The sequence below is a fragment of the Primulina huaijiensis genome, unplaced genomic scaffold, assembly GCF_012295235.1.
Source record: "Primulina huaijiensis isolate GDHJ02 unplaced genomic scaffold, ASM1229523v2 scaffold43391, whole genome shotgun sequence".
NCBI lineage: Eukaryota > Viridiplantae > Streptophyta > Magnoliopsida > Lamiales > Gesneriaceae > Primulina > Primulina huaijiensis.
In genome coordinates, this window is record NW_027360505.1 from 26189 (window position 1) to 48261 (window position 22073).

The 22073-nt window shown below is 34.2% G+C and overlaps 3 protein-coding genes across 4 annotated transcripts; 1 reads left to right on the forward strand and 2 right to left on the reverse strand.

The window, feature by feature from the left end:
• The first annotated feature begins 2489 nt into the window (after window positions 1–2489).
• Window positions 2490–11281, forward strand: LOC140970257 (uncharacterized). Of its 2 annotated transcripts, XM_073431908.1 has the most exons (14): window positions 2491–2836; window positions 4487–4542; window positions 4671–4845; window positions 5188–5289; window positions 6241–6312; window positions 6724–6840; window positions 6958–7035; window positions 8092–8154; window positions 8229–8325; window positions 8541–8619; window positions 8749–8960; window positions 9478–9623; window positions 10064–10186; window positions 10891–11281. In XM_073431908.1, exons 1-14 carry the CDS (start codon window positions 2750–2752, stop codon window positions 11041–11043), a joined length of 1560 nt encoding a protein of 519 aa, XP_073288009.1. In that variant the 5' UTR covers window positions 2491–2749; the 3' UTR covers window positions 11044–11281. The 2 variants fall into 2 exon arrangements, with proteins under 2 accessions (XP_073288010.1, XP_073288009.1); XM_073431909.1 differs by lacking the exon at window positions 4487–4542 and having other exon boundaries at window positions 2490–2836.
• Window positions 11282–12302: 1021 nt separating this feature from the next.
• On the reverse strand, window positions 12303–14926 carry LOC140970250 (cytochrome B5-like protein). Its single transcript, XM_073431900.1, has 7 exons — window positions 14721–14926; window positions 14454–14554; window positions 14248–14288; window positions 13044–13121; window positions 12827–12918; window positions 12605–12667; window positions 12303–12519 (listed from the first exon to the last, which is right to left on the reverse strand). Exons 2-7 carry the CDS (start codon window positions 14530–14532, stop codon window positions 12423–12425), a joined length of 450 nt encoding a protein of 149 aa, XP_073288001.1. The 5' UTR covers window positions 14533–14554; window positions 14721–14926; the 3' UTR covers window positions 12303–12422.
• Window positions 14927–16337: 1411 nt separating this feature from the next.
• Window positions 16338–21665, reverse strand: LOC140970252 (NADP-dependent malic enzyme-like). Its single transcript, XM_073431902.1, has 19 exons — window positions 21458–21665; window positions 20505–20625; window positions 20336–20410; window positions 19891–20042; window positions 19706–19811; window positions 19516–19581; window positions 19301–19396; window positions 19147–19218; window positions 18821–18904; window positions 18646–18744; window positions 18493–18540; window positions 18353–18409; window positions 18156–18254; window positions 17982–18071; window positions 17819–17896; window positions 17644–17718; window positions 17465–17555; window positions 16782–16910; window positions 16338–16690 (listed from the first exon to the last, which is right to left on the reverse strand). Exons 1-19 carry the CDS (start codon window positions 21607–21609, stop codon window positions 16602–16604), a joined length of 1779 nt encoding a protein of 592 aa, XP_073288003.1. The 5' UTR covers window positions 21610–21665; the 3' UTR covers window positions 16338–16601.
• Between the last annotated feature and the right edge of the window lie 408 nt (window positions 21666–22073).

A 22073-nucleotide genomic window follows, 5' to 3' on the forward strand; every position in this document is an offset into this window, starting at 1 on the left:
CCCCCCCCCCCCCCCCACACCAACCCCCAACACCCACACACACAAAAGTTTTGGGAACTTTTGTGGCTGGCCAATCGACAAATATCATGTGTGCCGACTTTTAAGGTATATATCAAGCTTTACTGTAATATGGGAACTATTTTCTGCAAATAGTTATACAAATTTTGAAATCCAGATACTTGAGTCAATCTTGGATTCGAGGGTTGATAGTTGGCTCTCGTGAAGTATTGGAATTCTATATCCACTAATTTCTCTTTAAACACAAGCATAAATGCATAACATGTGCCTGGGAGATTTCAAGTACCAGTGAATAAAATACAAAAATAGAAGTGAACGAGTGGTAGAATAATATCGCATCTCAACGACTTTCCACGTTTTTATAGTTATTCCTATCTCGAGCAACAGAAGTACAATAAAAAGTGATGGTGAAATAAGTTTTGACTTTTGGCCATCACATATATTTTAGAATGAAAAGTTAATTGTTTTCTTATTGGTTTCACAGATTGCATACGTTGTCTACTTACACACGTAATCCTTGTACTGCTGTTATGACTTTTCAATGGAACATGGGGGTCCATATCTCACCTTCTTAGGCACTTATGCTTATTTATTTATCATCTTTGTCCCTTTTTTAAATTAAATTCAAGGCAAAAATGTTCTTTTTTAATTGTTGTTCTATTGTATTCGAAAGAATCTTGGTCTATAAATTTGAAACAATGATAAGACAAATATTATAAAACATATAAAATGTACTTAATATTTAATGTAATTGGGAATTTAAGTTCAAATTTAAATTTTTCTAGCTAGAGTGTCAGATTCGAATTTGGGTACTCCATGATTGAAAAAATTACGTCGGTATGGTCCATAGTCGTGCGTGCCAGAGAGCAATTGGTGATTAATTTTTCGGTATGCGCCACATGATTGTCTATGTGTCGTATATGTCGGCCTAACATGTGAGGCAAAGTTACGTTGAATTTGTCCTTTGCATATTTGCATCTGCCCCAAATCAATAATATATATATATATATATATAAAATATGATATTGTATTAAATTTAATTTGAAAAATATTATAATAAAATCAAAAACTTTGATTACGCATTCGTTACCTATAATATATATGAATAAAGTGTTAAAATTTCAATTCAAGTCATATTTAATTTAGCAGATCGAGCCTTTGTTTCTTAAACTTCAAGTTGTAGGTTCAATTCTTACTTTGCCATTTTTATTCTCTTTCTTTATTAATTTAATTTTTAATTCATACATCAAAATTACAATATAGTCTCTCAATATTTCTTATAATTAAATTTTGATCTTCATTTAAATATAAACCAAATGAATTATACAAAATACTATATGTGCGTCGGTGCACTAGTTATATTATTAAGTTGCGTGCACATTCACTATTATATATATTATTAAGCGAGATGAGGTGAGACCGGCTGTCATCACAACTTATTTTCTTGATTGTCCCTCCCAAATCCCACTATGTTCTTACTAATTTTTATGATTATGGTATTATTTTTATTTTAATATACCTCGAAATAAAAAAAACACAAAATTCTTGTGAGACGGTCTCACGGATCAATTTCGTGGGTCGAATATCTTATTTTGGTCATCTATGCTAAGAGTTTACTTTTTTATTGTTGATATCAATCGAGTTGACCCGTCTCACAGATAAAAATCCGTAAAACCATTTCAGAAGAGACTTATTCTTAAAAAAAACCGTATAAAGATCAAAGAGCAGCTGAATTCTTTGTTTTAAATTTAAATTCATATTGTATATGCGTTGTCACTTATCATACAAATAAACATTATTCAAAAAAACTGGAGGGACAAAAAATGGCCATGTGCAATGAGGGGAGCATGGAAAAGGACATTAATGTTAAGATTCGGATAATAAATCAGCATCTTTTCCGGAAAATCCCATTTTATTGTAAATCCCTGCCGCTTTGCACGTGCGACCTCACACGTGGACTCGCCCATAATTAACTACTCATATCCAACTGTCAGCCCTCTCTACCAACCCAGATTTATAAAACTTTATGCAGAGATTCATGAAATTTTAATTTTATTTAAATACCAAAATTTCAAAAATATTATTACATTACTATTATATAATGTACAAGTTAGAAAAAACACTCTATATTTATGTCATGAATTAAAATATCACATTTATTCTATAACACTGGAATTTTGGGAGATTCAAATAATATAATGTAATTATTCAAATGAATTCGAAATTCATAATCTCAGATCTCTAGAACCAAGTGCACAATACAATCTCGAGTCATTCAACTATTCATTATATAGTTTCCCTTCCGCTATTTTCATTTTCTTTGTAAAATTAGAATTTGGAATATATATTGTTGTGTTTTGTGTTATGCTCTCCAAATGTCGTTAATAATCATATTTAATTTGGAAATAAATAAATAACCCTAATTTTTTTAAAAAAATTTCAGTAACCTGAAAATTAAGTGTGAATAGAACCACAATCCCGATCCCAATATAAAAACACGGTCTCTCGCGAATTTCTCTTTTTTCCTCTCTTCTGTCTTCCCCTTTCTACATTTGTAATTTCCGTTAGTGGCGATCTGAGAGAGACGAGCCAATACGAACACAAGTTACGTATATGCAATGTACGTATATTCATAGAACGGAATTCGAGGGCACCGATTTGTCCCAGGTCGTGGAAAGTTGTATGAAGGATATAGTTGTTGTATTTTTAAGTGCCAACATTGTGAATAAAAATGTCTACCTTTGATTCGTTGGATGCATTTTTGTTCGCTGCCAGCAGAGCTTGCTGTAGTCCTCTCGCGATTTTCGTTCAGATCCAGGTGGGGTATTTTTTGTATTCTGTGTGGAGAATGCGAAAAATCAGTGTTTGATCGTGTTCTTTTGTATGCTATTGCAATGTAGAGCGCTGGCTCGAGTGATTCTGCTTTGCTCGTGGTTTGAATCTGAATAACAATGGAATTTTTTTAAAATCAATTTGAGCAGTTTTTTTTAATCCGTGGTCAGTATTTTTTCCTATGGTACTTGTTTTTGAGAGTTCGAATTATGGCGAAACGTGGTTGAGGATAAAATTGGGTTGCTATGTTTCTCTCCTTATTTATTTCACGTTTATTTTTTTTTTATGAGAGTCGAGATGTTCTGAGTTAGATCTGGCTAGTTTATGGCAACCGAAGCATTACATAATGTGTGAGCGAGACAGGGATTGGCTTTAATGGAATTATGATGTCAAGTTGAATGTTCGATTATTTGGTTAAAACTAAATCTTTTTAGTGTTGCTTCTTCAAGTTCGTTTATGCCATCATATCTCGTTACTTATTACTGTCATTGTTTCTTTTCTGAATGGGTAGGGAATATGCAGGGTGCGAAAAACTCAAAGGAAAATCCTGTCAACATTGTCCTAATTTGTTTCCCCAAGTTCAATGTTGCATCTGTGCAATATTTCTCTGCATGAATAAACAGGATACGGCTTGCTTTTGATAGCTTTTGTTGAGCACAAAACAGTTGTTGTTGTTTCCCCAGAGTCCTACATTTTGATGTTCACTTTATGCGTCGGGTATGCCATACCCTTTGAATTTTGATACAACCCTTATCCCAGGCCACTGCCAAGCGCAACCAATTCAACTCACAGTCTCACACCTTGAGCCTCTATTACAAGGTCAATTATCAGTAAACCCAAGGCAAATTGCCACATCTATTAACCAGCGCATTTGGGTGCGTGGGATCTATGGACCAATGTGTTGGACAATTTGTCTGTTGCTGTACTAAAATTTTTGGTTGAAAAAATTTAGGATCTTGGGTATATTGTCTGGGCATGCAACTTTAAAGTTCAAAATTAACATGTGTGAGTAGGAACTTTCACTAATGGATCTGATATTTTATGTATTAGTAGACACGAACATTGATGATGTGTCTCTTGTTTTCATCTTCATTTTAAACTTTTAAAGCTGTAACTGAGCAATGCGCTGCTGTAAATGTATTTAATAGTCTTTGTTGGTTGTGGTTCAGTTTACTCTTTAATCCTGTTTATTGAAACTATGGAGTTTTTCTTGAGTGCTTTTGTTTGGTCAAATGGTGCTTCATCAAACTTGAGAAATGTATGCTTTAGGTTTTGGTATCACACAGAAGTTTAATGCTTGTATTCTTGTGCTCGGTGTTGGAGTTGCCTTGTTATTTAAATTTTATCACTATATACAGAAAAGAGAAAAAGTATGGAAGGATAAAATGGAACCTTATTGTCTCATCAAATTGTTACCTAATGCATGAAGATGCATTCTGTAATATATTGTTGATGTGATCATGTGAATTTTTGGAAGTTTTGGATTCATTGTCTGCTGCATGATAGATACAGGGCATCAATCTATTATTCTTTGGGGAAGAGAACTAACAGCATATTTTTTGGTTTCGATATCATTTAGTATTATTTTGTTTCTGCCATTTTGGTTCCTACATATTAATTTGAATTTACATGACAGGGATTTTTTATTTGCTTAATTCTTGCTCTTGGCTGGGCTTTGGCTTCCTTTGTCAGGTAGCAGAATTTGATGGTTGACGGTCTAGTTATTAGTTTACTACCTTACTGGGCATGGATTATCTTCTACGTCATTTTTTCCATGAAGCTCATAATTGTACATTATTAATGAGAATTTTTTGCCACAGAGGTAAAGAGATAAGACGGTTGAAAGAAAGCACAAGACATGGAAATAGCTTTGCTTTTCTTTGTTATGACATTAATGACCTCGAGCATGATAATCAGGTCAACTTGCCAATGGTTACAGTTGTGATGCCTTTAAAGGGGTTTGGGGAACACAATCTTCATAACTGGAGAACTCAGGTGGATTTATCTTAATTTTGATTGTGCTTATTCAAAAAATTGCACAAGCATTATCTACATTTAGTTCCAAGTTTTATGCTATCCAAGACATATTTTCATTGCCTTTCTGTTAGAATCACGCTTTCAGTATTTGTTGGATCCAAAATAGCTAAAGTAGTGGCTCGTTGATGATTTTTTTGAATCAGAATCTTAAACGAATGGACCTTTTCCAAAATTTAACTGTACAAATACTTCTGCATATTCTGGATCTTTCGAGTTTGTTGAAGTCAATTGTTGTTAGCAAATGGTTGAAAGATGTAGATATACCAGTGTTTATTGTGGCTTGGTTTATAAATGCTGCAGGTTACATCTTTGTATGGTGGTCCTCTGGAATTTCTTTTTGTGGTTGAGAGTACAGAGGACCCTGCTTACCATGCTGTGACCCGATTGTTGGCGGACTTTAAGGTCTGTTGCTTCCCTCATTGACTTACTAGTTAGGCTGAAGCTGAATTCTGTTTATTTGTCGACTTCTTTCCATGCGAATGAATCATCTTACCCATGCATACCACATAATACATGATTTGGACTGCTAATTGTTTTATGTTTTTGTTGTTTTAGAAATGCATTAATCATTCTTCTTCAAAGGCTTTGTTGCATGGATACGGGTACGAGTAGCGTATCGAATACGATACGGATACGGCGACACGTCAAATTTTGAAAATATAAGACACGATACGGCTATGATACGATGTCGTATCCGTATCCGATAATTAAAAAAAAAATTTTAGATGTATCCGTGCTACATTCTGAATACCCATTCCAATAAATTTTTTCACTGTCATGGTATTCTTTTTTCTAGAAAAAAACCCATGAAAGAAATGCAACCAAGTTTTTAACCTCAAAGCCTTGAAACGGATGCAAAGCCCTTTCCAATGTTTTTCCCTGGCTGCGATTCATTTATTCTTAATCTAGAGATTTCCTTCTTTTAGGAATCTTTTAAAAAGAAAGAACATACGTTGAGACTCAAAATAATAGAAAGAATTCAGTTGTGTGTAAAACAGAGCAATCGAAAAGGAACATGTAGGATGACAAACATGGCTCTTTGCATTATACCAGTTTGCTCGGGCAATATGATTCTTTGTTACGGCCTACTGGGTCTTAGTGGATAAGAACTTTAGATTTCAATAGCTGATTAATGAGTGCTATTTAGTATTTTATACCTGTTTTTGTAATGCTTCGGACTTGGTTTTTAACTGCTGTTTTTCTGCCCATTCTTCGAAGTAGAAGCAGCATCACATTTTGCTTTATTATGATTCACCTTCAAGTTTTGGCAGAAATGTATATTGTTATTCATTGCAAAATTTTACCCCTTAAAACAAATGCTATCTCCTTATGTTAGCTTGTGAACTTGTGCAGGATGATGTTGACGCAAAAATCGTAGTAGCTGGTCTATCGACAACTTGTAGCCAGAAGATCCATAATCAGTTGGTATGCGATTATTTCTTGTTTTACTCTTCATTTTTTGTTCAAATTACTCTTTCCACCGTGCTTTAAAAGCAGCAAAACTATTTGCAACGGAAAACATCTCAATTTATCTGATGTTTTAGCCTGGTGATGTCATATCATTATGTCACTTCATATTTGATGCTCGCTAGCTTGAACCTCTTTCAGTAATTTAATGTCATACAGACTTGAAGTGAATTATGTTTTGTAATTGAGCTTATTACGATTGCTTTGCCGATAAATTTCCCTCTAGTGAGAGCAAAATAGGGTGAACAAGTAATTCAGTTGAATTGTAAATGTTTTGAAGCCTATTTTGGCTGATATCTTCACTAACTTCTGAAGAAGAAGCACCATGTCAAGTAAGACCTTTCATGTATGATATTTAACTTTTTGCAGATCGGGGTAGAAAAAATGCATAAAGATAGCAAATATGTGTTGTTTCTAGATGATGATGTTAGGCTGCATCCTGGATCAATTGGAGCCCTCACTGCTGAAATGGAGAAGAACCCTGATGTATGGTGATGTATAGACCTTTTTTATATCAATAAAATTTGTTTTTGTCGTTGCCCTGATTTGTGATATTTTTAACTTTTCTATTACAAATGTCTTATATACCTGTAACCTGTGCAGATTTTTATTCAAACTGGATACCCTCTTGATTTGCCATCTGGAAGTTTAGGAAGTTACTGCATATATGAATACCACATGGTACGTTTCACAACACTCACACGACCACTTTCTCGCATCTTCATTTCTTAGTTGTTGCACTGTATTTATACGAGGATTTAGGGTTGGTTTTTGTTGGAGTTTTATACTAGAGTTGAGGGTAAGGCTGCTGGGGGCTGAGTAAAGGAGTGGGAAATGAAGTACAGTAATTTTTTTAAATTTTGAATCCATTCGTTCTTCTAGGGTATCTAGGAGTCTCACTTAAATAGCATGAGGATTATTTTATATATCAACGTGGTTAATTCATATAAAAACCAAGTTGAATTCATCTATTTAACTTTCTTTGTATTGGTATTTGGCATAGAGTTTAAGGTTATGGTTTATTAAGCAATTTAAATGACTGGTCAGAGATGGAAATTCCTGATCAAGTGCAGAAATATGATTTTTTTTATTCGAGCAATTTTACCTAAGTTCCCAGCTTGTTTTTTGAATGAGACCTCAGTTCACTTAAACATAGAGAGCCAGGATACATATTAAGTACGAATATTGACTAAATAGTAAATATATCTGTGAACGTGCTGGCCATATGAAGAAAAACAACAAAATGCTGCAGCAAGTCCCAAAAGTCTGTCAAGGTTATTAATTTGGGCATTAGATTCATGGAACTTTCCTTCTATTTCAATCTTTTCACCGCTGTCATACACATAAAATTTGAAGTGCATTCGATTTCATTACGGTTGTACATTTGGTTTATATTGTAGATAATTTGTGGAGTAGAGATAGAAGTTTACATGATCTTAATGTATTCTTCTCAAGTTCGAATTACAAGTAAACCCTCATAATTCACGTTGGAATGAGCAAGACACTCCAAATGAGCAGCTTCTTTCTATCATTAAAATAACTAGGCTGCTTCACACTGTTAATAAATAACCAGTGACTTAAGAAATCCACTATTGACGTAGGAGCATCGTCATAAACTTGTTGGACCAAATGTTACCCACGATCTACTTGGTTTTTTTTGGTCCTTTCAACTGTTGTTTAGTTTCTGTTTCTTCTTTCAGAATCTTCTGTAATCTAAATATCCATCTTTATTTCCAGCCCTGTTCTATGGGGTTTGCCACTGGTGGGAAAACGTTCTTTCTATGGGGTGGATGCATGATGGTAAGCATTTCTGCGTATTTAAAGCAAATTCATTTTAATGTATAAAAACCTGATTCTGAATTATTTAATTGCAGATGCATGCAGATGATTTTAGAAATGACAATCATGGCGTGGTTTCAGAACTTCGAGATGGGGGCTATTCAGATGACATGACTCTTGCTGCTATTGCAGGTAAATATTGCTCTTTTTCATCTTAAAACAATGATTTTAAGTTACGAGTTTGACAGTTGACCTAAGTACACTAAATGGCTAATTAATTGAGCTATGTTGTGAACTGTGTTTCTTTTCCTGCTATATTGGATGTGAGTTACAATGTCACTGAAGCAGTTTATCTCTGTGCTGAATGGTTTGTGAATTATATTAATGGTTGATGTTGTTGCTATCAGGTGCCCATAAGAGGCTCATCACGTCACCACCAGTTGCTGTTTTCCCCCATCCACTTGCCAGCGATCTTAATTTTGCTAGGTGTGTACAAATCAGCTGGAATTGTTAACTTGAAATTGTGATATAGCTTCAACAGAAGAAATTTTTTCCATTAGTCGGCGTCCTTGATTCTTGTCGGCTTTTCCAAACTTTTTAGTTATATGTTTGTAGGTATTGGAATTATTTGAGGAAGCAAACATTTGTTTTAGAGTCATACACCACAAAAGTCAATTGGATTATGAACCGAGCATTATTCTCCACCCACTGCTACTTATCATGGGGATTTGTGACGCCATATATTATGTCAGCAATACACGTGGCAGCAGCATTGAGATTCTATTCTAAAGGATATTCTCTTGGTGAAGCGGCTTTTCCATGCAGTGGTGAGCATTTCACTTAAATGAGGTCCTATATTGTGTTAATGGGGTTAGTGAACAGGTTCTTGTTGCAGGAGCATAGTAAGGTCTTTGCATGTGCCTAGAATTATTTTGTTATCAATTGTGATTGACCAATGTTTATCATTTACATTCGAGCATATTCATGCATCCATTCAATCAAACACTGGTCAAGGTATTATCCCCCTTATCCAGTGTTCTATTGACACTGAATATATGGATATCTCAAACACTTGGTTTTGAAAGATCTGTTTTATTTTCTAGTTATATATTTTTAATATTGTTTGTGCTTTCCTATCCGAAGCCTGAGATGACTGCTTATAGTGTTCTTGGTTACTCTTTAATATAAGATTTTTGTACATTTTGTTTTTACGTTTTAACAATTTTCCTTTTTATTCTTTTATAAAGGAAGACCAAATATGGTTCCTCTACAGGTGATTTAAAGTCATGATCATTGAGTTTGTAGGTTTAAAGTGCTTAAAATTTATTGTTTTTGATTGTTTAGGGTTGTCATTAGTAGTCTGCCACGCAACATGTACAATAATTGAACTTCTTTCAATGTGGAACCTGACCCGAATAGAGGTCCTACTTTGCAATTTGTTGTCCCCGGAGGCTCCTCCACTCTCACTTGCATCCTATAACTGGTGTCTTGTAAGTCCTTTTCTTATTCAGTGGTTCAATTTTTCCTTTCGTGTTCAAGACCTGCTTGTCTTGAAAATTTACTCAGAATTTAGGTTGTAGTGAAGTAAAGAAGATTGATTATAGAGGCAGATGGGGAAATCTTATTACGGCCTCCTAGGAAAACGCACAAACATTCTCAAGTGACTACTTAGTGAAAGCATATGAGAGAAATACATCATGTCTCAAATGAAAATTGTAAAAAATTAAATTAAATTGAATACTCTGTTAAAGCACGTGAGATAAAAGCCTCATTCAGGTATCAGATTTTAAACGTGCTCAATACATTTTAGAAGAGTCGATTTGAAATAAGTTTTGGCAGAGAAGTTACATAGGAAATAAAAAAGGTCCAAGTTATTTGCTAATGTTAGTAGGATATCACTTATATCATTTATTGATTTTCATTCGAGCAGGTATTTATTGCAATGCTGGTTGACAATTTTTTGTATCCATTATCTGCAATCCGTTCTCATTTTTCCCAGTCTATCAACTGGTCTGGCATCCGGTATCATTTGAAGGATGGCAAGATAAACAAGGTAATATTTATTTGAGCTTGTCTCATCTGTCCACAAGTCACCGCATTTTGAAATATGTGCAAAATATGATCAGGGGAGTAAGTTAGAGTTATCGTGTGTTATGGTGGTATTGGAGATATAATTATCACATAAAAATGTTTGTAGTTATAATATGGTTATAACTATCGGTGAAGATGTATAAACCATAGTTTGTTACTGTACGTTACTATAAAGAAGCATGGATTATTGAAGGAGGTTAAAGCAATGGTTTTTGAAATTTATTCTGACATAATGATATTTGTAGTTGGAGCGATGTTTATTAGTAGATCTCTCTGCAGAGCATGGATAATTGAGTAAGGTTGAAAATTGAAAAACAAATATTTGGTTATCAAGATGAAGTGATGGACGGATGGATGGTAAAGAGTTTCTCCAATCGAAACTTGGAAGTCAAAACAAATGGGTCTTAGCTTTTGGGTTGCGAAAGAGAGACAGAACACATCAAGGTCATACAGAGAAAAATGAGAGCACTGTAGAATGGGGCTGACAAAAGCTTGAGATATAATTTGACACTGTAGTGCAAAATCAAGAATGCTACTAGATTTAGTATTTAGTTAAGAAAGAGCGATGACAGATTCACTCTGAACTGATGAAATATGGAATAAAAATTGAACCTAAAAGTTCAACTCAAAAGGAAGAAAAGCTTGATGATGAATTTGATTATGCAGATTGAAAGAAGCAAGGGCAAGGGACCTAAATTCACAGATTTAGGAGGCAAGCATTTGTATGGGAAAAAAGGAGCTCCAAATAATTATTCTTTTCTTCTATCTTTGTCCAAAAGTTTTGTTCAGTGGAGGCAACCCAAGAAGTACGATTTGTAGAAATATTTGTGCTTTAGCAACTACATGTAGTTATTCTTTTGTCTTTCTGGTTTCAAGAAATTCCAGGAACAAAATTCTGGGAATAATTAGATTCCCTTAATTTAAGTGTTAGTGTTTTTATATTATTACTTACTCGGAATAATTTTTATCAATTGATTGGAGGCTCTAGTTTGAGCTGATTCTTGTAATTGTATTTCATGCCTGTAACCTGTGAGATCGTGATTATTTCAAATTTCAAGCGTTGGACAAATTAAATTATGATTTTTTACTTTTATGGCACAACTGCATTTTTTCTATTCGTTTACGTCCACTTGAGTTTATAATCATTCACATTTGTTTTTGCTAAATTTTGGAAATTCTTGCTTCCATTTTCTCGTGGACTAGTCAAAATGTTGAACATTTTTCGCCAATGAAGTGAATAAAGAGTACAAAAAGATTATTTTCCAAAGTACTGGAACTAGTTGACTTTACTTTCACGACTGCATCTAATTTATCTTTATTACTAGTCCGAAAGTGGGAGTCAAAGGTAATTGGATTTTAATTTTTTTTTTAAAAAAAGTTTATATCAATTTTTTCTAAAATAAATTTACTTTTGTCTCTGAAATCAAGTTCTTTCATAAAATAAATAAAAAAAATGTTATGGGCGTATCGTCTTTGTTTGACCATGGATATGAAATCTGATTTTTTTATTTCCTTAATGTTCATTTTGTGAAAAAACATTTTAAATAAAATCACAAATCAAAAAAAATGTTTGACCAATATATTTTACTATCTTGAATTTAATAATGTGCAACATGATAACATCTTGTTATACAAATAAATTGGGATAATATGGTTATTTTTTGGAGTTTGGTTGGATTTTTAATTGACAATTTTTAAAAATTCTTTGTTTTTCCACGAAAAATGATCTCTTTTTAAGTACAACAAACTGAGTAAAGCAATGGTGGCAAATCAAACATGAAAATTGCATCATTTTTTTCTAAATACTTGAGCAAGGAAAATCCATGGAACAATGAGGGGAGATCAGATTGCCCTCCTCTTCTCTCAAGACATTTTTTTTCCAAATTTTGTTTTATGGTTTTCCTAAACACACAAACTTATTTACAAAATTTAGTTAATTACCCATCTCACCCCATGTTCACGTTCTCCTCTACCAAATTCATGTCATTGTGCTTGTGATTTGTTGGGTGGCATGAGTTTACAAAACAAACAACCTTGTATGGTTAAACATAAGAATAGTTTCCTTGAACACAAGGACATCAAAAAGAGACCATATTATAATTTCAATGAACATAACATTGCTCAAATGACAGTTTCAGTTTATACAGTCTACATTGCAAAACTGAAAAGCCAATCAGAGACATTCTCCACTTCGCCAATCACATTACGATTAAGGCGATAATGCCACATGCTTCCAAGCCATAAATAATCAGTTCAAAGTGCACAAGTTCGCCATAAGTAATTGATAACTTAAACCTGAACCGACGATCCGATGGAACAATCCAGTTAGATGGACCCAAACAACATGCCCGTAATCGCAGAACACAGTTAAATTAGTTACTTTTTCAGATCTCCAACATAAAAGTCCTCAATCATGTCAAAGACTCGAGTTGCATGTTGTGGCCTGTCAAGATGTGGAATGGATTGATTAGTTGCCGTTCTTGCAAGACCACAAGTGAATGATAAAAGATAGCATCAAAGAAGAATCTAACTTCACAAGGAGCAAAATCTTGCCCCAACTGCAAAGAGAACGTGAAAAGTTTATCGTATCAAAAAAACTTACCCATAAAAACCTTCGGTTGAATCATCACCAGCATGTGTTAGTATGGCGTCACCTCCAGGGTGCTCTTCTACGTAAGAGGTAACATCATAAACCTATATTTTTCAGAAAAACAGAACGTGGTGATCATGTTGACGAAATTTAGTCACAAAGACCAATTGGGACGGTCTTGCTTTATGGAAAGAAAACAATTCAAGAGAAACTGTAGCAGATGAAAAACCTTCTCTTTTATGATGATCCAACAGTCGGTCCTCCTGTTATGCAATGAAACTTCAGCTTTGCTGTACACTTTGGATGCCTAATCAGAAAGGAGTCATATTAATAAAAAACAAACATTTTTTTTATTATGGAAATTGCAACTGCAACACCAGCTAGTATCGAATCAATTCAAGTGTCGACTCATGCATGAGGAAAAGTCATCGACCAAAATAAATCGTGAGTGACAAACAATAATAAAAATACAATCGTAGAAATAATCAGGAGCAGGGGCAAGACAGAACAGACCAACAAAAAATATTTGATTTGATTTGTGAATCTGGTACATTAGATCTTCAGCCAGTAAATGTGCAATCCAGCATTGGTTTCCATATGGAAACCTTCATGTCAACCATCTATGAGGCAGAAGGAAATACTAAGAGTTAAAGGCCAACTATAACATCGATAGAACTTGGAATAACCCATCTGTAATTTCCATTACAGTTCCTCGTTTTCATCGAACATAAAACAAGTAGAATGGCCACAGATTATTCAAAATTCAATAATAAACCAATCAAAAGAAGCCAACTCCTAGAGTATCTCAATTTTCACTAGGTAGTGCACTACAACATGATATTCTTTCCATATGAAGCATATTGATCAAAAGTAAAATTGGAAGAAAAATATGGTGCATCTAGAATTAGAAGGAACGAAAACCTACATACTATCATGAACACTCATTTTCATCGAAACACTAGTAAGGCAAGAACGGCTTTAAATGTTAAACAACCAAAGCTTCTTTGGCTAATAGTGAGTCTATTCTTTACTTCATTTCCATTTATGAAAAATATTGGCATTCAACATATAATTTTCTCAACATAACAAAGGTACCAACTACCACTAAGCAAGTAATCCAAATCCATTCTCGTTTTGTCTCCCATTCCATTTTGATTTTGAACATGTAAATACCAACAGATAAAAAAAAAGAAACATTCAACATGTATAAACAGATAAAAAAAAAGAAAAGAAATATTACGAAGAAATCACACTAAAGAGAGAAACTTTGAAGTGTGGAAAACTTGACATTAACCTTCTTGATAAAATTAACAAAAAACCGAAAAACCTCAAATTGCGAAACATTACGCAAACAATAATCTTAAAACACATATGCTAATCCTTTCAAGTGTCAATAATGCAAAGCCAAATTCAATATGGCAACTTTAGAGTACCTTATGACCTGCAGAATTTGATAGCCGCGAGCTGCCAGGATCTGCATTACACATAAAAGCTTACAATTGATCAGATCGTAAAAAACCAAGAACAGCCAGACAATCGTGACAGATTTTTCAATTTTGACAAAAATACCGAATTTTTTTCAAACTACAGGATTCCACAGATCAAAATGTAACACAGCAAAATAACATAACGATCTAACCAGATTTACGTAGCCGAGGGACAACAATTAGCAACGCCAATACAAATCCCACAAAAAATGTCACCAACAATACGTCCATGTCCCAACTTAAATCACCTTATCTGCTCACGAAAAATAAACCCATCAAAACGAAACAAGAAAAAGAAAAAAGAAAAATAAGACCATAAAAAAGAAACAAGAAAATGAAGTAAAATGAAAAACCCATAGTACAAATAGCTTCGATGCGTGTAGAAATGCAGAGATAAGGCAGTATAACGCATACGTAACCTGAATCAGTTCACCGCAAAGGAATTAGTCACTTTGCAGCACCCGGGGAACTTGGTGAGCTTGCAGACAAGAAGAAAAGGAGTGAAATGGGAATGCAATGAAGGGATAAACGGGGGTAAATCGCGGATTCTTGGTTGAATCTTGAATTCACGGCGACGCTTTTTGATGTTAGGGAGATTCTCTTCTATGGACGATGAAACAGCAATTGGGTGTCTTAATTAAATAATAAAGAATAAATAAAATATCAAATAAAATTTTTTATTAAAAAAAACTTAGATTTGGGTTTATTCAGGGAACGGGGTTTGAAACGAGGCCCCTTAGATTTAATTATAAAATTTCTTTTTTATATATATTTTTTGATAAATATTACTGTTTTTATTATTTAAATAAAAAAATCTAATAATATTGATATAAAGAAGAATAAAAATAAATCATACTAAACCCATGGAAAATGTGTATTTTGGGTCAGTGGCATAATAATATTAATTTTTTAATGACAAATTCGGAGGTTTTTTTTTTACAGAGAAAAATCAATACTTTAAATTTTTGCAAAATACGATGGTCGTTTAAACTAGATTCATTTTTCAGTCGTTACTTCGAGACTTTCTTGGATAAATTTAAACAATTTATTAAAGTGTAGGACTTAGACTCACGTATTTTTATTTGTGAGACGAGTAAACTTTGCTCATATTTACAATAAAAAGAATTACTTTTGACATAAAAAAATATTTTTTCATATATGACTCAAATAGAATCGTTGTCTAACAAAATTGACTAGTGAGTCAACCTCACGTGAATTTTTATGTTTATGAAATATTATTTTTTTGATCCCGATTTAATTTCATAAAAACTAATTTAAGACTGTCTTGCAAACTAATTTTGTGAAACGGATCTATAATTCGACCAATTTATGAAAATATTATATTGTATGTTAAAAATATTACTTTTCATTTTAAATTGAATCGAGTTGACTCATCTCACGGAAATAGATCCGCAAGAACATCTCAAAATAAACCTAATCATTTAATTTAGAATATGAGTTAATAAAATAATACTTCTTTTGAAATCCTTGCAAAAGTTCCGTGCTATCATTTATTTATGAAAAAAATTATCTAAAATAACAGTAGTGTGAATATATATCACTAGGATTCATCATACAATAAAAAAAAAGAGTGAGTCAAAAATTAATAAACGTGTATTTGTTAAACTTATTTATATTAAGTAGTAATTATAATTTTTTTTCAATTAACATATCTTTTAATTAATATCAGGTCATAATTTGTCAGCTTATAATTCAACCATTCAGAAATAGGCGACCTTTTTTTTTTAAAAAAAATACTAATATAAAATTTCAAAATTTTATAATAAAATTAAGTGAAAAAATACTAATATAAAAATTCAAAATTTTATAATAAAATTAAGTGAACCCCAGCCCCTTTAAATAAAGAGTAGGAAAACCCGGCTCCTAAATCTTATTACAAATTTTTTTTATAAAAATATTTATTTGATATTTTGGTAAATTAATTCATTTAAGTAAACGTACCTAAATATTCAAAATGATTATACACTTTTTAGGAAGAAATTAAAAAAAAAATTCAATTTTCAAGCGTCCAAACATTATTTTAATCAAAGATCATATTATTCCTTCTTGCCAAGGCCTCATTTGGTACAGTAACAAAACCTCTGCCATGTTGCTTCAAATTCAGATAGTACATAAAAAAACGAAAACATTAACTGAGACAACCATTAAAATCAAAGTACGTTACTCCCACGCCAGATAAAACTCCACCCTTTATTATACTACTGTCCATCCTTGAGACTAGAAACATAACACTTGCAACACAAGGCAGTGTGGTTCAATCTTCCAACCCACCGAAAATTTCACCGGTAGCTCCGGTAGTTTGGGGTGTACATACAGCTTTCGGCATACTTGACCAGGTCGGCAGGCCGAGGGAGTCTTGTTGCCAATCCTGGAAGGAGAAAAACAAACTTGTAAAAAAACGTTTTTTAGAAGTCGAACGAGAGCTCGAATTCTAAGTAAAAAGGCGGGTAGGTGCGAACCAAGGTCATATGCTTTAGCAGCTACATTAGCAGCAATGTGAGCTGATATCTTCCTTATACTGGAAAATGGAGGATAAATCATTCCCTTGTCGTAATGTTCTTGTGTCACTTGACCAGCCAAAGCCTCAGCTGTTTCGAATAAAACAACACAGGGATTAGCAATAAAAAGGTTTATTCACTCATGCTTGTTTCCTTCTTATTGATGCTGACCATTTCAAAGTATTGTGATTCGATAGTAGCGTTCTAGTTCACGGTTTTTTACTTACAAGCTGCCAAAAGCATATCATCGTGCACACGAATGGCTCCAGATATGACCAACCCAAACCCGAGACCGGGGAATATGTATGCGTTGTTTGCCTGATTTCACAGAGAAGAATAAGTTTGAGAATCGTTCGTAATAAGAAGCAAATCGAACACGGTTCAGCAAACAAAAAAGAAATGAAACCTGGCCAGGTACAAAAGTTTTTCCATCATATTTCACAGGGTCAAATGGACTTCCGCTGGTGAAAATAGCACGACCCTTTAGAAAAAAACAAGGAACAANAGCTGTTTCGAATAAAACAACACAGGGATTAGCAATAAAAAGGTTTATTCACTCATGCTTGTTTCCTTCTTATTGATGCTGACCATTTCAAAGTATTGTGATTCGATAGTAGCGTTCTAGTTCACGGTTTTTTACTTACAAGCTGCCAAAAGCATATCATCGTGCACACGAATGGCTCCAGATATGACCAACCCAAACCCGAGACCGGGGAATATGTATGCGTTGTTTGCCTGATTTCACAGAGAAGAATAAGTTTGAGAATCGTTCGTAATAAGAAGCAAATCGAACACGGTTCAGCAAACAAAAAAGAAATGAAACCTGGCCAGGTACAAAAGTTTTTCCATCATATTTCACAGGGTCAAATGGACTTCCGCTGGTGAAAATAGCACGACCCTTTAGAAAAAAACAAGGAACAAAAGATGGAGTGCTGGTTAAAATACTACATCGATGAGATTTACTGCCAGAAATATCAACGCCTTCAAACTCAGCAAACCTCAGTCCATTCGTAAGCTTGTTCGGCAGTGCACTCAGCTTGTGAGGTTGGATTGGAAAGGGCCATTATGAGAGGTCTCTGAGGCATTAAAATCATATGCTAATATCAATTTTCGATCAACATTTTTTTCCAAGAGGAGAGAAAAAGTAGAACAATAATATACCTTATTGAAGGAGGCCATAGCCTCGACCACCTCCTTCGTAAATGTTTTTCCGACACCAGAAGTTCCAATTAAGGCTGTTGGCTTGATAGCCTAAAGTGAAGTTCAGGAGAAATTATCAGAGGAAAAATTGAGTATCTGCATTGAAAAATGGCATCAAAGAATGAATTTACCAACCTTGACAGCATCTAAGAGATTGTTAATCGGTTCGTGCTCATGAGCCCACGGTTTCTTGAAATGTTGAAGAGATTCCTTACGAGAATTAACGATCAAACCCTACATGATCGTATACACACAAGCATGTCAATGTATGGCAAAGAATTACCAGAGGATATAATGATAGATTCAGATATCCTGTTGTCAGTAGGTGGTACCTTCGAGTCCACGAGCCAGATATTTTTGCGAGTTTCTTCCACAGACACACCATTAGCCTGAGTAACACAAAACACACCAAGGTCCAATAATTCCCTATTTTTACAGTCACAGTAATATTTCACCTCACTGTTTAACTGACCTGTTTTGACATTTCAAGGGCTATAAGCTCTGCTATCCCGGTTCCAGCCTGCAATTGGAAAAGTTACCTTAAGCAGCTATGGACGATTTTTTCTCTGTGAAGTTAATAAATTTTAGTGGCGTAAGAAAATTGGATCTGAGTTTATATAATTACTTCTCCAGCACCAAAAAACAAGAACGTGTGATCAGCTAAGGTACCCCCAAGCAGCTCAAGTGATGCAACAAGCCCCGAAAGCACCACAGATGCTGTCCCCTGCAATAAAAGGGATCACAAATTTAATGTTATATAGAAATTTCAAAGCTGTATCAACCAAAAATTTGCGACATACCTGTATATCATCATTAAAGACCAAATGGGTAGTTCCATATCTCGCCAACAGCTCAAACGCATTGTGGTTGGCAAAATCTTCAAACTGCAATGACGTTAAAAATGCATCAATATTAGAAAATGCGAAGGCGTGAAACAGATGTGAGTGCAAACTAGTTTGGAGCAACAATCATCGCCCCTGCGTGATTGCTAATGCAACACGACAACTAATAGATGTTGTGAGTGCTACTGTAAAGTTTAAAAGATTAGGGTCGTGTTTGCTACCAGCTACAACTTTTGTTACAAAGCCAGATGCATTATACGGTAAAAGTATTAGGAATCACTAACCTGAACAAGAACCTTTTCACCATAGTTTTGCTTCACAGCACTCATGAACTCATGCAACAGGTCGAAATATTCCTGAAAAGATGTAAAGTATTAGCTTTCGACATGATAAAAGTAGATGACAAGATTCAAAGTTCAACAGATATGCAGGAGTAACCTGCCCGGTTGCCCTTTTTTGCCTGAGCCCGATGTAGAACTCATCCTTTAAAAGTGTCTCATTGTTTGTCCCCACGTCGATTGTTACTGGTAGACACTACTCAAAAAAGCCAATTTTTTTCCAATCAGAACCAATTTCTGAACAATCAACAGAAGTAAATTTAATAGAGTACTGAGAATGGTTTCAAAATGTCATTTCCTGATGGTAATACTTACCGCCGAAGGTCTTACACCCCCAAGTGCTGTGTACAAAGCTAGTTTCCCCACCGGTATTCCCATTCCCTGTAACATAATATCAATAGTCCAATTAAAAACAACACACTTATCACAGCACACCCTGATGTACTAATGTGAAAATACATCTCTAGTAAGTTCCTGGTTAGCGTATATAAGTCTATCATATTACCTGGCAGCCAAGATCCCCGAGTCCCAAAATCCTTTCACCATCAGTCACAACAATTACTTGAATGGACCTCTCGGGCCAGTTCCTCAGAACTTCGAGAATTTTTCCCCTGCACATTTCACGAACTTGAATTTCTAGCCAAAACTAGGTCATGTAAATTGTGTAGTAACGCGAAAATCAGGACATACTTCTCTTTTAAACTGATATATAAACCCTGAGGGCGTTTAAAAATACTCCCGTACTTTTGGCAAGCCTCACCCACAGTCGGTGTGTAGACAACTGGGAGGAGTTCCTCTACATTATCAATGAGAAGCTTGTAAAACAACCTCTCGTTTCTCTCCTGTAAATCAAGAAAACTGAAAATTAAAGACGCAAAAATCATTGATGCAACAGTAACAAATTGGGATTCTTTCCAAACTCAAATTACAACTATTATTCTATGGATTTTCCGGTTCTCGATTTGGTTACAAAAACGACTGTCATTACCATAATCAAAGCAGTTGTGCTTGACGTTCTAATAAGCAATTAGGTATAACCAGAAGCTTACTTTCGTTAACTGATTTTTTTTTGCTATCCAAATGTTTTCAGTCATCTGAAACAAAAGTTCAGAAAATCCAAAAGATTTATCATTACCTCAAGTTCCATCATGGCCACGTACTTGTACAGAGGAACATCATACTGACGGATGCTATGCATAATCTTTTTCTCCTAGTATTGCCAAAGTTAAAGGGAACACCAAATGTTAAAATATGAAAAAACAAAAAACATTAATAAAATTCACATTAATTACGGCATTATGAACCTGAAGTTCTTGGGATGAAACAACAGGAGGAAGAAGACCGCGCAAGTAATGAGCATCTCTTTCTTTCTCCGTAAACGCGAGCCCCTTGTTGTGATGAGGGTCTCTCAGCAAACTATATCCACTGTTGCACATAATCGAGCAGAAAAGTCAAGATTCAACATTACAATGTCGATGAATCAAGATTTCGCAATATCCGATTGGTTTTCACTAAGTGGTCTGTGTGTGACATCACATGAATACGAATCATAGATCTGCAAGAAATGGTTACGGCCTACCTTATACACATGCCAAGTATGCTAAGTAATTCTATCAAATATACTCATTAAACAGAGCATTTGTTCATATAACATAGAAACCACCTAAAATTCGAAATCCAAGAAAGTCACTGCCAGAGTTCAGCTTAATTTTAATTTTTCCATTGATTGAAACTAAACAGCCAAGATCTTCATCAAACAGAGTTTTGTGCGACATATTTTGATCTTTTAGAAGTTTTTGTGTCAGAAAGATTTCGAAATAATTTTAAATTTGAAACTTGTTCATATAGGAATGTTAGCCAAAAAAAGATTCATACTAATTTCCTCAAAAGTAATTAAAAAAAATGCCAAGATCACAAGTCGTTGAAGATAATTAAAATTCATCCAAAGCTCAGATTCAAGTGCAACATAGAACCTCAGTCATCTCGGATTTCACTTCAACAAACAACATATGCAGCTGATATTACCACAAAAAAATACGAATTAAACTTCCAAGATCAGAGGTAAAAGACAAAAAAAATACTAACTTCTTTCTTGAATCCTGAACATTTTCAAAATTCTGATTTTGATTATTCTAAAATTCAACTTCCCACTGAGATACACAGAATCAGCTTTTCATTGCTAACTTGGATCAACCTGAATATTCGAATATTCATTCGTTACTGAAAAAAGAGGAGTTTGATGGAAGAAGAGTGGTACCTAGCAACAGAGAATGTCCATGGAGTAACGAGCTGATCCTCGGTAGCGCGATCCTCACCGTACACATCCTCAACTCCTCCACCAACCGTCGCCTTTGGACTTAAGTCCAGCACACTCTCCCCACCCCTCTTCTCCTTGAAAATATTCTCCATCCTTCTTCTCTGTTTCTCTAGCACACTTCTTCCCTATATACATGCGTGTATTTGTGTGTCTTGAATCTCGATAGAAAAAGTCAATAGTTACCATTTAGCATGGATAAGGGGTGTAAAAAAACCGACTCGTCACACGGTTCGATCCGACTAAAATGGATTTGGGTTTTGGATGAAGTCGAGTTGGACTCATTTCTGACAAAAAAATAAATAAAAAAATCGAGGTCGAGTCGAGTTTAGATGAATCCGAATAACCCCGAAAATTTTATTTTTTAAAAAATATTTAATTAATAAATATTGTTTATATTTTTATTATTATATATTTATATCATAAATTGTTATTTATTTTGTAATTTTTTTATTTTTTAAACAATTATTTATATAATTTAGTAAATATATTTTAATTTTCTATAATTAGACTTTTAAATTTAAATTATTTATGAAATAGTTTTTTTTATTATGTTTTG

Coding starts and splice junctions, on each gene's coding strand:
- LOC140970257 (XM_073431908.1), top strand. CDS start 2,750: ATGTCTACCTTTGATTCGTTGGATGCATTTTTGTTCGCTGCCAGCAGA. Junction 2,837..4,486: donor CGATTTTCGTTCAGATCCAG/GTGGGGTATTTT, acceptor TTTACATGACAG/GGATTTTTTATTTGCTTAAT. Junction 6,841..6,957: donor AAATGGAGAAGAACCCTGAT/GTATGGTGATGT, acceptor TAACCTGTGCAG/ATTTTTATTCAAACTGGATA.
- LOC140970250 (XM_073431900.1), bottom strand. CDS start 14,532: ATGGACGTATTGTTGGTGACATTTTTTGTGGGATTTGTATTGGCGTTG. Junction 12,919..13,043: donor GGATCATCATAAAAGAGAAG/GTTTTTCATCTG, acceptor TGAAAAATATAG/GTTTATGATGTTACCTCTTA. Junction 12,668..12,826: donor TCAACCGAAGGTTTTTATGG/GTAAGTTTTTTT, acceptor ACATCTTGACAG/GCCACAACATGCAACTCGAG.
- LOC140970252 (XM_073431902.1), bottom strand. CDS start 21,609: ATGGAGAATATTTTCAAGGAGAAGAGGGGTGGGGAGAGTGTGCTGGAC. Junction 17,719..17,818: donor AAGCTTACGAATGGACTGAG/GTTTGCTGAGTT, acceptor TTTTTTCTAAAG/GGTCGTGCTATTTTCACCAG. Junction 16,691..16,781: donor TGCTAAAGCATATGACCTTG/GTTCGCACCTAC, acceptor TTCTCCTTCCAG/GATTGGCAACAAGACTCCCT.